Source organism: Salvelinus alpinus, chromosome 24 (assembly GCF_045679555.1).
Source record: "Salvelinus alpinus chromosome 24, SLU_Salpinus.1, whole genome shotgun sequence".
In the NCBI taxonomy this organism is placed as follows: Eukaryota; Metazoa; Chordata; class Actinopteri; order Salmoniformes; family Salmonidae; genus Salvelinus; species Salvelinus alpinus.
This window is the reverse complement of record NC_092109.1, coordinates 36,217,109-36,233,844: the sequence shown is the minus strand read 5'-3', so window position 1 is coordinate 36,233,844 and position 16,736 is coordinate 36,217,109. Positions and strand designations below refer to the sequence as shown.

General features: G+C 44.1%; 2 protein-coding genes and 1 long non-coding RNA gene across 4 annotated transcripts; all 3 read right to left on the bottom strand.

Moving 5' to 3' along the window:
• Positions 1-2,508: 2,508 nt before the first annotated feature.
• On the bottom strand, positions 2,509-4,108 carry LOC139552760 (claudin-4-like). The gene has a single exon (XM_071364797.1). It carries the CDS (start codon positions 3,886-3,888, stop codon positions 3,253-3,255), a length of 636 nt encoding a protein of 211 aa, XP_071220898.1. The 5' UTR covers positions 3,889-4,108; the 3' UTR covers positions 2,509-3,252.
• A 7,550-nt stretch (positions 4,109-11,658) lies between these two features.
• LOC139552766 (uncharacterized) lies at positions 11,659-12,026 on the bottom strand. Of its 2 annotated transcripts, none has more exons than XR_011670476.1 (3): positions 12,007-12,026; positions 11,911-11,955; positions 11,659-11,806 (listed from the first exon to the last, which is right to left on the bottom strand). It is a non-coding gene; the product is annotated as an uncharacterized lncRNA (long non-coding RNA). The 2 variants fall into 2 exon arrangements; XR_011670475.1 differs by having other exon boundaries at positions 11,659-11,863; positions 11,916-11,955.
• Positions 12,027-12,406: 380 nt separating this feature from the next.
• Positions 12,407-16,373, bottom strand: LOC139552764 (claudin-4-like). Its single transcript, XM_071364800.1, has 2 exons — positions 15,627-16,373; positions 12,407-13,565 (listed from the first exon to the last, which is right to left on the bottom strand). Exons 1-2 carry the CDS (start codon positions 16,105-16,107, stop codon positions 13,003-13,005), a joined length of 1,044 nt encoding a protein of 347 aa, XP_071220901.1. The 5' UTR covers positions 16,108-16,373; the 3' UTR covers positions 12,407-13,002.
• Between the last annotated feature and the right edge of the window lie 363 nt (positions 16,374-16,736).

Sequence of the window (16,736 nt, the reverse complement as noted above, 5' to 3'; positions counted from 1 at the left end):
TAGATTTGGTTCTTCTGATATGCGAGCCGGCTCCCAACGTTCACCTACAAGAGCCGGCTCTTAGAGTCGACTCGTTCGCGAATGACCCATCACTAGCTGCCAGTTGTAAAGCTTTTGGAAAAAGTTCAAATAAGTGCAAGTGACAGATGGGAGAAATAATAATAAAAATATATATTTTGCAATCAAAATTGTCTTTTCAACTTTCATTCAGAACCTAAAATTAACCTAACTTCAACGTCTGAAAAATATGTACTTTCAACGTAATTTAGCTTACTGGGATGGCTCTCTGGGATGTGCATGCCAGAATCTAAAGAGGAGGCTTTAATGTGATTTTTTCTCAGGGCTGCTAACACTGCTTGAAACCTCTTAACACGCACCTCTCTGTTTCTACCTCTTCTTCTTCATCTCCCCCTCTCTGTTTCTACCTCTTCTTCTTCATCTCCACCTCTCTGTTTCATCCTCTTCTTCTTCATCTCCCCCTCTCTGTTTCTACCTCTTCATCTCCCCCTCTCTGTTTCTACCTCTTCATCTCCCCCTCTCTGTTTCTACCTCTTCTTCTTCATCTCCCCCTCTCTGTTTCTACCTCTTCTTCTTCATCTCCCCCTCTCTGTTTCTACCTCTTCTTCTTCATCTCCCCCTCTCTGTTTCTACTTCCTCTTCTTCATCTCCCCCTCTCTGTTTCTACTTCCTCTTCTTCATCTCCCCCTCTCTGTTTCTACTTCCTCTTCTTCATCTCCCCCTCTCTGTTTCTACCTCTTCTTCTTCATCTCCCCCTCTCTGTTTCTACCTCTTCATCTCCCCCTCTCTGTTTCTACCTCTTCTTCTTCAACTCCCCCTCTCTGTTTCTACCTCTTCATCTCCCCCTCTCTGTTTCTACCTCTTCATCTCCCCCTCTCTGTTTCTACCTCTTCCTCTTCTTCATCTCCCCCTCTCTGTTTCTACCTCTTCTTCATCTCCCCCTCTCTGTTTCTACCTCTTCTTCATCTCCCCCTCTCTGTTTCTACCTCTTCTTCTTCATCTCCCCCTCTCTGTTTCTACCTCTTCTTCTTCATCTCCCCCTCTCTGTTTCTACCTCTTCTTCTTCATCTCCCCCTCTCTGTTTCTACTTACTCTTCTTCATCTCCCCCTCTCTGTTTCTACTTCCTCTTCTTCATCTCCCCCTCTCTGTTTCTAACTCTTCATCTCCCCCCTCTGTTTCTACCTCTTCATCTCCCCCTCTCTGTTTCTACCTCTTCTTCTTCATCTCACCCTCTCTGTTTCTACCTCTTCTTCTTCATCTCCCCCTCTCTGTTTCTACCTCTTCTTCTTCATCTCCCCCTCTCTGTTTCTACTTCCTCTTCTTCATCTCCCCCTCTCTGTTTCTACCTCTTCTTCTTCATCTCCCCCTCTCTGTTTCTACTTCCTCTTCTTCATCTCCCCCTCTCTGTTTCTACCTCTTCTACTTCATTTCCCCCTCTCTGTTTCTACCTCTTCTTCTTCATCTCCCCCTCTCTGTTTCTACCTCTTCTTCTTCATCTCCCCCTCTCTGTTTCTACCTCTTCTTCTTCATCTCCCCTCTCTGTTTCTACCTCCTTCTTCTTCATCTCCCCCTCGCTGTTTCTACCTCCTTCTTCTCCATCTCCCCCTCTCTGTTTCTACCTCCTTCTTCTTCTTCATCTCCACCTCTCTGTTTCTACCTCCTTCTTCTTCATCTCCACCTCTCTGTTTCTACCTCTTCTTCATCTCCCCTTCTCTGTTTCTACCTCTTCTTCTTCATCTCCCCTTCTCTGTTTCTACCTCTTCTTCATCTCCCCCTCTCTGTTTCTACCTCTTCTTCTTCATCTCCCCCTCTCTGTTTCTACCTCTTCATCTCCCCCTCTCTGTTTCTACCTCTTCTTCTTCATCTCCCCCACTCTGTTTCTACCTCTTCATCTCCCCTTCTCTGTTTCTACCTCTTCATCTCCCCCTCTCTGTTTCTACCTCTTCATCTCCCCCTCTCTGTTTCTACCTCTTCATCTCCCCCTCTCTGTTTCTACCTCTTCATCTCCCCCTCTCTGTTTCTACCTCTTCTTCATCTCCCCCTCTCTGTTTCTACCTCTTATACTTCATCTCCCCCTCTCTGTTTCTACCTCTTATACTTCATCTCCCCCTCTCTGTTTCTACCTCTTATACTTCATCTCCCCCTCTCTGTTTCTACCTCTTATACTTCATCTCCCCCTCTCTGTTTCTACCTCTTATACTTCATCTCCCCCTCTCTGTTTCTACCTCTTTTCCCCCTCTCTGTTTGTTGATTTGTAGCATTCCCTCTGAAGTAGGCCACATTGTCACATCTCTTAGTAACATACCTGTTTGCACAGATTCCTTCATGCACAAATATTTGAGTGCAGCACTGCCCAACAAGTTGTTTTGTGTGCGTCACACTACACATACTTTCGGTGACACACACACATACACATTGTGCTCTTCCCCACAGGAAAACAAACAGTCATTATGAGTTCAAGTTTAAAAAAGGATCCAACAATAATAGTCTGACTTTGAAATATAATTGTTTATTAAAACATTTACTTGGAATAATAGAATACTTAATATATCGGTTTTAAATATGTCTTAGGATGTGGATAATATAGAATAATATTAATAATAATATATGGTAGTACTGAGTGATTAAAAACAAAACAAATCCATGTGACAGTCGGAAGGTGACATACAAAAACAGAAAACAATATTAATCAAACAGTTAAATCCAACCTTCCCTAATTCATGAACGTGCCAGTTGTTTATCAACAAACATTCTAGAAAGAGTCCAAAAACATGCTTTCAAATGAATAATAACAGTGTGTTCAAAAGTGAGTGGAATTCTGTTTTTACGATGTTTGATTGTAGACTTGAGGCGATAGAAAAGGATTCCTCTACATTTGACTAAATGGGTTGCACAGTAACTGACATCACATTTTACACTAACTAGAAACGTACATACTTTAGCCAACACACTGTCAACCCACTCATACATTGACGCTTATATTTCACTTTGGTATCACAGTCGAACATGACAGTAAAAGCAAAAAACTCCATCAGCAAATTCACACAAGAGAGAAACTTCATTACTGCAAAGAATGTGGCAAAAGCATCAGTAAAAACATTAAAACAGCACAGTGAACAACCTGGAGAGTCCCATGTTCAACACCACCACCTCCCAGTCCTCTCACCCAGCAGGCTATCCATCCCCTCATCCCTTGGTGCTGGTCTGTGGTGGTCTGTGGTGTGTCTAACCCTCTAGACGTAGGCCCTGCTGCTGCCAGCCATGGAACTAGCAGCCTTGGAGTACTTGACATTGTGGTTCTCATCCTTGGGGGGGCAGGAGCAGCAGAGGAGCGCCCCGCCCAGGATCATCAGCCCTGCGGAGCCCCAGCCAATGTAGAGTGAGGCTCCCAGCTCCCTTCTCTGGGCCTCGACCAAAAGGGGGTTGTAGAAGTCTCGGATGATGGTGTTGGCCGACCAGCAGACAGGGACCAGAACCATAAGGGCAGCAATGAGGAAGACGACTCCGCTAGCGATGGCTACCTTGGCCTTGGACCTCTCGTTATCCACGAAGTTGGTGCACTTCCCGCCGGCGATGCCCAGCAGGATGGCGAACAGGCCGGCAATTATGGCGATTATGATCAGAGCCCTGGCGGCCTGCAGGTCCTGGGGCAAGGCCAGGAGGGAGTCGTAGACCTTACACTGCATCTGCCCCGTGCTCTGGGTCACACAGTTCATCCATAACCCTTCCCAGATGACCTGAGCGGTGATGATGTTGGCTCCGATGAAAGCTGTCACCTTCCACATGGGCAGAGCACAGATGATGATGCTTCCCAGCCAGCCGATGATCGCCAGGGCTGTGCCCAGCATCTGTAGCCCAGCCGACACCATCCTGATGGAGCCCTGGTAGAATGGATGGATAGAGTTGATGGAGGGAGGGAGAGAGAGAGACAGGAGAGTATAGTCTGAACAGGGTAGATGTTGACAATGAAGAACTCACCTACTCTACATCTCTGACTTATAGGGTTTACCATGAAAAAGTGACGGAATAGGGAGGAGTTTTTTCATCTCTCTTTCTTTCTTTCTTTCTCTCTCTCTCAGCTACCAAGTGAAACTGGTTTCCTAAGGTATGTCACCTGACCTGAAACTCTCCTATTGTTTATACATCTATTTCTGTCCCAATCCCTGACCCCCGAAACTTCATGTTTGAAAATAAAACAATTCCTGACTTTTGTATTTAACACACTTATTTCAATAGAACATATTGAGTTGTTTTACATTGAAAGACACTGATCTAATTAGTAGTTTTGTTTATTTTGAAGCATCTTCCATCAAAAGAATGCAGTCACACCTTGTGATATCACTACCGAAACACACGGGCACACTCAGACACTCGTCTGAGTGTACCAGCGCACAGAATAACTGATGAATTTACGAACGCTCAACACCTGTTGAATATGGCCGGTTCCAGTAAATGTTGGCAAAAAGCATCATTAAATTGTTGCCAGCAGCAGTTACAGTCACCAACGTTCTGGATAACATGAAAGCAGCCTAACCAGCTCTGGATAACATGAAAACAGCCTAACCAGCTCTGGATAACATGAAAACAGCCTAACCAGCTCTGGATAACATGAAAGCAGCCTAACCAGCTCTGGATAACATGAAAACACCCTAACCAGCTCTGGATAACATGAAAACAGCCTAACCAGCTCTGGATAACATGAAAACAGCCTAACCAGCTCTGGATAACATGAACACAGCCTAACCAGCTCTGGATAACATGAACACAGCCTAACCAGCTCTGGATAACATGAAAACAGCCTAACCAGCTCTGGATAACATGAACACAGCCTAACCAGCTCTGGATAACATGAAAACAGCCTAACCAGCTCTGGATAACATGAAAGCAGCCTAACCAGCTCTGGATAACATGAAAACACCCTAACCAGCTCTGGATAACATGAAAACAGCCTAACCAGCTCTGGATAACATGAAAACAGCCTAACCAGCTCTGGATAACATGAACACAGCCTAACCAGCTCTGGATAACATGAAAACAGCCTAACCAGCTCTGGATAACATGAAAACAGCCTAACCAGCTCTGGATAACATGAACACAGCCTAACCAGCTCTGGATAACATGAAAACAGCCTAACCAGCTCTGGATAACATGAAAACAGCCTAACCAGCTCTGGATAACATGAAAACAGCCTAACCAGCTCTGGATAACATGAACACAGCCTAACCAGCTCTGGATAACATGAAAACAGCCTAACCAGCTCTGGATAACATGAACACAGCCTAACCAGCTCTGGATAACATGAAAACAGCCTAACCAGCTCTGGATAACATGAACACAGCCTAACCAGCTCTGGATAACATGAACACAGCCTAACCAGCTCTGGATAACATGAAAACAGCCTAACCAGCTCTGGATAACATGAAAACAGCCTAACCAGCTCTGGATAACATGAACACAGCCTAACCAGCTCTGGATAACATGAACACAGCCTAACCAGCTCTGGATAACATGAACACAGCCTAACCAGCTCTGGATAACATGAAAACAGCCTAACCAGCTCTGGATAACATGAACACAGCCTAACCAGCTCTGGATAACATGAAAACAGCCTAACCAGCTCTGGATAACATGAAAGCAGCCTAACCAGCTCTGGATAACATGAAAACACCCTAACCAGCTCTGGATAACATGAAAACAGCCTAACCAGCTCTGGATAACATGAAAACAGCCTAACCAGCTCTGGATAACATGAACACAGCCTAACCAGCTCTGGATAACATGAAAACAGCCTAACCAGCTCTGGATAACATGAAAACAGCCTAACCAGCTCTGGATAACATGAACACAGCCTAACCAGCTCTGGATAACATGAAAACAGCCTAACCAGCTCTGGATAACATGAAAACAGCCTAACCAGCTCTGGATAACATGAAAACAGCCTAACCAGCTCTGGATAACATGAACACAGCCTAACCAGCTCTGGATAACATGAAAACAGCCTAACCAGCTCTGGATAACATGAACACAGCCTAACCAGCTCTGGATAACATGAAAACAGCCTAACCAGCTCTGGATAACATGAACACAGCCTAACCAGCTCTGGATAACATGAACACAGCCTAACCAGCTCTGGATAACATGAAAACAGCCTAACCAGCTCTGGATAACATGAAAACAGCCTAACCAGCTCTGGATAACATGAACACAGCCTAACCAGCTCTGGATAACATGAACACAGCCTAACCAGCTCTGGATAACATGAACACAGCCTAACCAGCTCTGAATAACATGAAAACAGCCTAACCAGCTCTGGATAACATGAAAACAGCCTAACCAGCTCTGGATAACATGAAAACAGCCTAACCAGCTCTGGATAACATGAAAACAGCCTAACCAGCTCTGGATAACATGAAAACAGCCTAACCAGCTCTGGATAACATGAACACAGCCTAACCAGCTCTGGATAACATGAAAACAGCCTAACCAGCTCTGGATAACATGAACACAGCCTAACCAGCTCTGGATAACATGAAAACAGCCTAACCAGCTCTGGATAACATGAAAGCAGCCTAACCAGCTCTGGATAACATGAACACAGCCTAACCAGCTCTGGATAACATGAAAACAGCCTAACCAGCTCTGGATAACATGAACACAGCCTAACCAGCTCTGGATAACATGAAAACAGCCTAACCAGCTCTGGATAACATGAACACAGCCTAACCAGCTCTGGATAACATGAAAACAGCCTAACCAGCTCTGGATAACATGAACACAGCCTAACCAGCTCTGGATAACATGAACACAGCCTAACCAGCTCTGAATAACATGAAAACAGCCTAACCAGCTCTGGATAACATGAACACAGCCTAACCAGCTCTGGATAACATGAACACAGCCTAACCAGCTCTGGATAACATGAACACAGCCTAACCAGCTCTAGATAACATGAAAACAGCCTAACCAGCTCTGGATAACATGATAACAGCCTAACCAGCTCTGCTAGGGTGAGTAAAATGGTCAGAGTAATTTGTTCTCTCATTTGTGTCTGGAAGTAGCTAGCAAGCTAGCCAATGTTAGCAAGCCAGTTAGCTTGGGTGCTTGACTGCTGCTGTGAGGCCCGAACGCTCGGATCAACCCTACTCCTCAGCCAGACCGTTCCGTGTGCCCTCTGTCCGTTCCTAGGAGCGCTCAATCTGACAACGCTCTGAATTTACAAATGCCCCGAGGGCAATCTGAGCGTACTCTGGCGCTCCAGATTTGAATTTGCACACCAACACATAAAAAAACTGTAGAATGAATGTGCCTTAAGCCACACCCCTACACATATCACCAGGTGATGAGATTATATTGTGAATTTTTCAGTACATATGCGGCAATTATTTATTTCAGAAGGAGTCAGCAAAACTAGTTATGTGCTTTGGGTCATTTGACACCATTAGACATGCACGGCTGGTTATTCCTGTAACTGTTATGGCCAACTATGTACTGTTGCTTTGGTTACACCTCTTGGGTCTTTTCCAGAACAGGGGTGTCCCTTTCAGAGGAGTTAGCAGGATGACATGTATGTTTTTTTTGTAGAGTGCCAAGGTCTATAAAATTAAAGAGGAAGTTGGTAAATCTTCATGTATTTCTAAGAAGTGTCACTACCGTACAGCTAATATATCAAGAAATATGTTAAGTGGGGTTTGGGGACTAAAATGTATGTTTGCTGGAATGTACATCTGTCCAAAAGAAAGCTAGCCAGCCATATGTTAGCTATGGGTTTCTTTACAGACCAAAATAAGTAAAAATTGTCCAAACCGAAACGGTAACAACCACAACAATTGACACCATAGAGATTCAGTGCCCTCCGTAATTATTGTGACAGTGAAGCATTTTTTATTCTTTTGGCCAAAAGTATTGGAACAAATTCACTTACAGTATATGTGTATTAAAGTAGTAAAAAGTTGAGTATTTGGTCCCATATTCATAGGACGCAATGACTACATCAAGCTTGTGACATTGCATGCTAGGAATATGGGACCAAATACAAAACTTTTGTGCTGTAATTTTTAAACGGTTCCCCCGATATGGATGGCAATACCCTCAAATTAAATCTGATAGTCTGCACTTTAACCTCATAGTCATTGTATCAAGTGCTGCAGTACAAAGCAACCAAAAAATGTGTCACTGTCCCAATACTTTTGTAGCTCACTCTACTGTACGTCTACAAATCAAATCAAATTGTATTGGTCACATACATGTGATTAGCAGATGTTACTGCGGGTGTAGCGAAATGCTTGTGCTTCTAGCTCCGACAGTACAGTAATAACTAACTAGTAATATCTAACAATTAAACAACATATACCCAATGCACACAAATCTAAGTAGGAATGAATTAAGACTATATACATACGGACGAGCGATATCAGAACGGTACGGACTAAGGTACAGTAGAATAGTATAGAAAACAGTATATACATATGAGATGAGTAATGCCAGATATGTAAACATTATTAAAGTGACTAGTGTTCCTTTCCTTAAAGTGGCCAGTGATTTCTAGTCTATGCCTATAGGCAACAGCCTCTAATGTGCTAGTGATGGCTGTTTAACAGTCTGATGGCCTTGAGATAGATGTTTTTCAGTCTCTCGGTCCCTGCTTTGATGCACCTGTACTGACCGTGCCTTCTGGATTATAACGGGGTGAGCAGGCAGTGGCTCGGGTGGTTGATGTCCTTGATGATCTTTTTGGCCTTCCTGTGACATCGGGTGCTGTACTTGACATACTGTATGTTGGAAGATATGTGTGCTGAAAGTTTGGGAAAAAATAGGATACAAATTATAATTTTTTTCCAAACCTCAATTTGCACAGCTACTGTAGAATTGTATACTGTGTGTACAAAACACTAAGAACACCTTCCTACTATTGGGTTGAACCAAGGTTACAAATTATTCTTTAACCAGTCTCCTCCCATTCATCTACAAAAGGGATCATCAACTATATTCTGATTTATTTTGTTGAGTGGATGGTCGGAGGGCCGGAACTGTCAGGGTTGTGTGCGGAGAAGTATAGGAGTCAAGCGCAGGACACAGGTGTTGAGTGAAACCACAGTGTTTTACTCAAAATATATGCAAAAGTTCCACAAATGGAAAATAATAATAAACACACACGTAATCAGCACAACACCTAACGCACAAACAATCACGGACAAAACAGAAATGAAAGCCAGAGGGTTAAATAGGGAACATGATGGGGGAATTGAAACCAGATGTGTATAATACAGACAAAACAAAACGAAACTGAAAAATAGATCGATGGTGACTAGAAAGCCGGTGACGTCGACCGCCGAACACCACCCGAACAAGGAGAAGGGCCGACTTCGGCGGAAGTCGTGACAGGAACATAATTAATCATAATCATTTGTAGACTCCAAATTGACCTCCAGAAGCCCAAACATATATAAGGTATGACAAAAACACAATAATTTCAAACCTTGCTTACATTTGTATACAATCACGTGTCTCTCTATTATGCATGGGAATACCTGGGATCAGATTTATTCAGTACAAATCAATTGGAGCTGATTTCCTGGTGTCTTTTGTCTTTTATGTCCAACAATGGAAAGAATATACACATACAGTGTGTGTGTGTGTGTGTGTGTGTGTGTGTGTGTGTGTGTGTGTGTGTGTGTGTGTGTGTGTGTGTGTGTGTGTGTGTGTGTGTGTGTGTGTGTGTGTGTGTGTGTGTGTGTGTGTGTGTGTGTGTATATTTCTGAGCAAATGTTTTACTATATATATATATAATATAGTGGTTTTAGTTTTTTATATATATATATATTGTGGGGCCAATTAAAACCACCCATGGGCCGCCAGTTGGGGAACCCTGGACTAAGATTTAAGTGGATTTAACAAGTGACATCAATAAGGGATCATAGCTTTCACCTGGATTCACCTGGTCAGTCTGTCATGGAAAGAGCAAGTGTTCTTAATGTACATATGAACATGCATACAGAATATTTTCCATATTTTGTTGTATTACAAAGTGAGATAATTGTCATTTTTGGTCAATGATCTACACAAAGTGCTCTCATGTCAACGTGGTAGAAAAATTACAACAAATTAATAACAAATAAAACACTTCATATATCTTGATTAGATAAGTATTGACCCCCCCTGAGGCAATACAACTTAGAAACCGCTTTGGCAGCGATTCCAGCTGTGAGATTTTTTGGGGGTGAGTCTATAAGATCTTTGCACACCTGAATTGTACAATATTTGCCCATTTTTATTATTTTTTAAATTCTTCAAGCGCTGTCAAGTTGGTTGTTGATCATTGCCATTGCCAAGTCTTGCCATAGATGTTCAAGCCAATTTAAGTCAAAACTGTAACTAGGCTACTCAGAAACATTCAATGTCATCTTGGTAAGCAACTCTAGTGTAGATTTTTTGTGTCAGTGTCCGTCTTTGCGTGGCATTGAAAAACCTCCCTGGTCTTTGTGGTTGAATCCATGCTTGACATTCAATACTCCAAAGTGGGTCGCGGACCTGCTAATGGTGGGTCGCGACGTGTCAGTGTAAATGTAGAATTATTTCATTAATTACTGGAATTGATTTGGCCAAGTGCAACTGCGGTCTCTGTTCAGGGTGCTCTCTGCTTAGCAGCGGTCTCTGCTCAGTTTGGCAGCTGTGCGAGAGGGAGATGCCTGTGTACTTTGTGGTTAACCGCATCTTTTTTTATGCAGTTTTCTTGAAGATCACTCTGACACACGCTGCAGCGCTGTCGTTCAGCAGCAGATAATGCGCTGTGAGCCACTGACTTGTCATTCCCACTCGCCATCACTCACCGCTGTCATCAAATGGACTCATGCTAGCAACAAGTTCTGACTGAGCTCTATTGTCATGAAACGCAAATACACCGATCAGTTTCTCTCTCTTTCATACTAACTTTGAGAAATAACGAGGTGCGCTCACAATGTGTTTTGCGCGGGGAAGTGCTAGGTAATGATTCAATCAAAATGAACAAATGAACATAACGACACGTCCTGACCAAACATCTACAGCATGACGGTAAACCCAGGGAGTTCTTTCAGAACAGGGCAGAATGCTTCAGTGCTTCCGGAAACAGTGGAAAAGTAGGTCAGCTAGCAAGGCATTGTTGCCTTGCTAGCTGAATAAGGGAGGACTATCAGCAGAAATAAGGGAGGACTATCTCTCGTAGTAGTAGATGTGAGTTTCTCTTTCAAACAATCCCCTGGCCTTCTACACAGCTAATAGCTAACGTTAGCCAAAGTAAGCTAGCTAGCTTCTGTCATCAAGGCAACGGGTGGCTACTTTGAAGAATCTCAAATATGAAATATATTTTATTTGTTTGACACTTTTTTGGTTACTACATGATTCCATATGTGTTATTTAGTAGTTGTTATGTCTTCACTAGTATTCTACAATGTAAAAATAAAGAAAAACCCTTGAATGAGTAGGTGTGTCCAAACTTGACTGGTACTGTATAATTATGACATTGAATGTCAACACTGCCCTTAATTTATATAAATATCATAATATTTACGCAAAATAAATAAAAGAAAAATTGTACCTTCTTAAATGTGTCATTTTGTGTGTCTACACTTCATACAATCAGACAAATGCTCAGTTATGTAGGAAAGCAGTTTATTGATAATGTTGTTCTTCATGACTCATCATTACTATCATTATTCATTTCCTTAACATAATCTATATCAGATTTAGTTTTTGATCAAAGACAAAGTGCATTTATTACTTCTGTTCTAACCTGACCTAGTCTGTTCTAACCTGAGTCTGATCTAACCTGATTCTGTTCTAACCTGACCTAGTCTGTTCTAACCTGACCTTGTCTGTTCTAACCTGAGTCTGATCTAACCTGATTCTGTTCTAACCTGACCTAGTCTGTTCTAACCTGACCTAGTCTGTTCTAACCTGACCTGATCTAACCTGATTCTGATGTAACCTGACCTAGTCTGATCTAACCTGACCTAGTCTGTTCTAACCTGAGTCTGATCTAACCTGATTCTGATGTAACCTGACCTAGTCTGATCTAACCTGAGTCTGATCTAGTCTGATCTAACCTGATTCTGATGTAACCTGACCTAGTCTGATCTAACCTGAGTCTGACCTAGTCTGATCTAACCTGACCTAGTCTGATCTAAAGTGACCTATTCTGATCTAACCTAACCTGAGTCTGATCTAACCTGACCTAGTCTGATCTCCGTCACATATACTGTACAGTCATATACTGTATCTCAGGGGTACCGTCTCACTTTACCCTGCATGTTTTTGCAGGGATTCAGTCATGTAGCAGTGTATCTATCTGTGTACTCTGTTTAAAACTCTGATTAGGCTGGTGAATAAAGAGCTGTCCAGCAGATACCAGTCTCTCATTGCTTGACTTTTTTATTTATTTATTTTTTACAATCAATTAAGAAACATGTTAAAACATCACTCAGAACTACTCCTCTATCTGTCCTCCACAAACAGCCATGATGGAACACTCTGCCAATCTGATGCTGCAAACCCCTGTCTGGGGTGATGGAGGACGTGCATCCAAAATGGAATCCTATTTCCTATATAGTGCGCTACTTTTGACCAGGGCCCATAGGGCTCAGTTCAAAAGTAGTGCACTATATTGGGTATAGGGTGCCATTTGGGATGCAGTCACTGCATCTGTCCTGTGAATTTCACCATATAGTCACTACACAGTTAATCTACAGGCCTCACCTAATACATCTCCACACAAGAAAATCATCTAGGTGGGAGCAATGTGGACTAAATCATCCCAGACTTGGGCATGTCTTTAGTGGAGTGAGGAGAGAATGTGTTATCCTCTCTCTTCCTCAAACATACAATGTTTAAAGCCCTCTCTCTCCTCCCTTCCTCCCCTCATCCATCCAGGATAAGGCCAGCATTCGATATCCTATCTTCTCTCTTTTGGCATCCATAACTAATGTCCTCCTCTCCTCTCCTCCCCCTCCTCAGCACCTGTACGTGCTGCAGAGCATCCCTCCTCCGATCATGAGCAGAGCTCCAGACACCCACCCCACGTAGATGGACGCCCCCAGTTCCCCTCTCCTCTCCTGGGTGGCCAGAGGGTTGTAGAAGCCCTGGATGATGGTGTGAGCGGACCAGCTGACAGGGATAACACACAACACCCCCGCTGCCATGAACACCGTGCCTGCCGCAATGCCAACCTTCGACTTGGCCAGCCAGTCGTCATGGAGGAAGTTGGTGCAGCGTGCCCCAACTACAGTCAGCCCGATGGCGAGCACACTGACCCCAATGGAGACGCAGATGAGAGCCCTGGAAGCCTGCAGGTTCTGGGGTAAGGCCAGGAGGGAGTCATAGGCTTTACACTGCATGTGGCCCGTGCTCTGGATCACACAGTTCATCCATAACCCTTCCCAGAACACCTGGGCAGTGACAATGTTGGCTCCGACAAAGGCTGTTACCTTCCACATGGGCAGGGCACAGATCACGATGGTCCCCATGAACCCGATGAAGGCCAGGACAAAGGCAAGGATCTGTCGGCTCATTGTTCCTCCCCGGAATAGTCGAAAGTGTCCAATAGGTGGTTCTGGAAGTATTCTAATGGTTACGTTGTCGTTAGCTTGTTGGATCTGATGTGGGGTTGACTTCGCATCGTTTGTATTTCCTACACTACAAAATGAGACTGGTCTTGGAAAAAGGCCTGATAGTTCAGATGCGGACAAGTCAAATTCTCCACTCTATCTATAAAAGTCCATGAATCTAAACGTTGCAGCTAATCCAAGGCAGCTGTGAGAGCAGAGCAGACCATTGTATCCCCTTTGTCCTCTTTGAAACTAACAAAGATTACAAGTCCACAAGTTGCATCTAAGCCAAGGCAGCCGTGAGAGGGTAGCTGTGTTTGTCGAATGAGAGCATATTTCCTTGTGTCAGTAACACAGGAGGTATTGTGAAAGGAAATAGAACAGGGAGGGGATTGAGCTAGTTTGTGGCTCAGGTTACCCGCTTGTCCTGATTCCCCAGTATGGGAATGTGTGAGGGTGGACAGTGGTTACCATGGAAATACACTGAACAAAAATATAAATGTAACATGTAAAGTGTTGGTCCCATGTTTCATGAGGTGAAATAAAAGATCCCAGAAATGTTCCATATGCACAAAAAGCTTATTTCTCTAAAATGTTGTGCAGAAATTAGTTTACATCCCTGTTAGTGAGCCTTTCAACTTTGCCAAGATAATCCATCCACCTGACACGTGTGACATATCAAGGATCTGATTAAACAGTATTACACAGGTGCACCTTGTGCTTGAGACAATAAAAGGCCACTCAGTACATCCAGCTGGCCTCGCAACTGCAGACCACATATGGCGTTGTGTAGGTAAGCAGTTTGCTGATGTCAACTAGAACAGAGTGCCCCATGGTGGTGGTGCGGTTATGGTATGGGCAGGTATAAGCTAGGGACAACGAACACAATTTAATTTTGATGGCAATTTGAATGCAGAGATATGTGACTGGATCCTGAGGCCCACTGTCGTGCCATTCATCTGCCGCCATCACCTCATGTTTCAGCATAATGCACTACCCCATGTCGCAAGGACCTTTTCACAACTCCTGGAAGCTGAAAATGTCCCAATTCTTCCATACTCACACGTCACCCATTGAACATGTTTGGGATGCTCTTAATCGATGTGTACGGACAGCGGTCCAGTACTCTGCAACTTCACACCGCCTGATCAACTTTATGCGAAGGACATGCCACGAGACAAATGGTCACACCAGATACTGGGTTTCTGATCCACGCCACTACCTTTAAAAGGCATGTGACCAGATGCATATCAGTATTCCCAGTTGTGAAATCCATAGACTAGGGCCCAAGTCATTGTTCCAATTGACTTCTTTCCTCATGGATTGTAACTCAGTAAGATGTCTATTTTGTTGTGTTCTAGCCTATTGACGTTATATTCTTCCATTAACAACTTTCAGCTGTTGGTTCTGTGTACACAGCAAATAACTCCCCATAGAGAACGCTATGGGTTTACCTACTTAAATATTTATGCTTCAGGGGAATATGAAGGGGTGCTTAGAGAGTCCTGCTCACTATATGTACAAGTAGGACATGGAATTGAAGAAAAAGCCATTAAAGGCAACCCTGGAGCAATTACCTTGCTCACGGGCAGATTAGTGTAGTCTAGCCCAATATTGGAACTGACCTTCAAGAGATTGTGAAGACAGTTTTAAACCCCATAGCCTTCTTGAACCAAAATATGAATTCAACGAGAGAATAAAGTACAATCATTTATTAAATCAATAAATCGTTAAAACATGTCATGGGGGAAAAAAATCTAATCCCCACTCGAATTTCTATGGTGCACTGCAGTTTAGCCAAAAGATTCACATTCATGCATAATTTCTACTACATCAATAGTCTCCATTTAAAACAGGTCAACTTCAGGGTTCATCTTGTCAGACGTAGGCCGCTCCACTGGCGGCAGAGCGCGGGGCGGAATATTTGGCAGAGTACCCACCCTCCTTGCGCTTTAGGCACTGGCAGCAGAGAAGTGCGCCGCCGATGAGCATCAGGCCAGCAGAGCCCCATCCGATGAACAACGACGCGCCCAGCTCTCTCCTCTGCGCGTCAATGAGAAGCGGGTTGTAGAAGTCCCTGATGACGGTGTTGGCGGACCAAGACACGGGGATCAGGCAGAGGATGCCGGCGACCTGGAAGAACACGCCGGATGCGATGGCCACCTTGGACTTGGCAGCCTCGTCGTCGATGCAGTTTGTGCACTTCCCCCCAGCCACGGAGAGCAGGATGCCGATCACGGCCACGAGGATGGAGATGACGACCAGAGCCCTGGCGGCCTGGAGGTCCTGAGGTAAGGCCAGCATGGAGTCGTAGACCTTACACTGCATCTGGCCCGTGCTCTGGATCACACAACTCATCCACAGGCCCTCCCAGGAGACCTGCGCGGTTACGATGTTATTGCCGATGAAAGCAGTCACCTTCCACATGGGGAGCGCGCAGATTATGATGTCACCGATCCAACCGATGATAGCCAGGGAAATGCCCAGAATCTGTAGACCGGCGGAGGCCATTGCGTTCTATCTACTCAAACTCGTAAAAAGGGCAGGACTAGTGTTTGGCAGTGGGAATGCTAGCTATTTTGGTTAGGATACAGACTCCAACCTTTATACCCACCTACCAGGGTATGGTTACTAATTGGGACGATTGAAAGCACCTGTTTGTTGGCCGATACACACCCACCGAACTAATAAGCGTGCCCAAACTACCCATATGTTATGCTGCGTTCACACGCTAGTCGGCCTAGGAAACTCAGAAATGTCCGAAATGGTTGTAGTTATACGCGTGCCGCGTTCAACCAGTTAGCACACGTGTCAAACTCATTCCAAGGATGGCCGAGTGTCTGCGGGTTTTCCCTTCACCCTTGCACTTGATTGATGAGTTAAGGTAACTAATTAGTAAGTAACTCCCCTCACCTGGTTGTCTAGGTCTTAATTGAAAGTTAAAAAACAAGTTTCCTTGTTCCGACTAGCACGTGAATGAGCCATCGTTCCCATTTCCGCCACCATGTGCTGAACATAGACTACGCAATTTACTGTCATTGATACCAGCTGTCAGTCTATTAGTCCCAGTCCGTTCATGTGCAGCATGTTAACTATACGCAGTTGTATCCACTGATCTCCAAATAACCCGAATGGCTAAG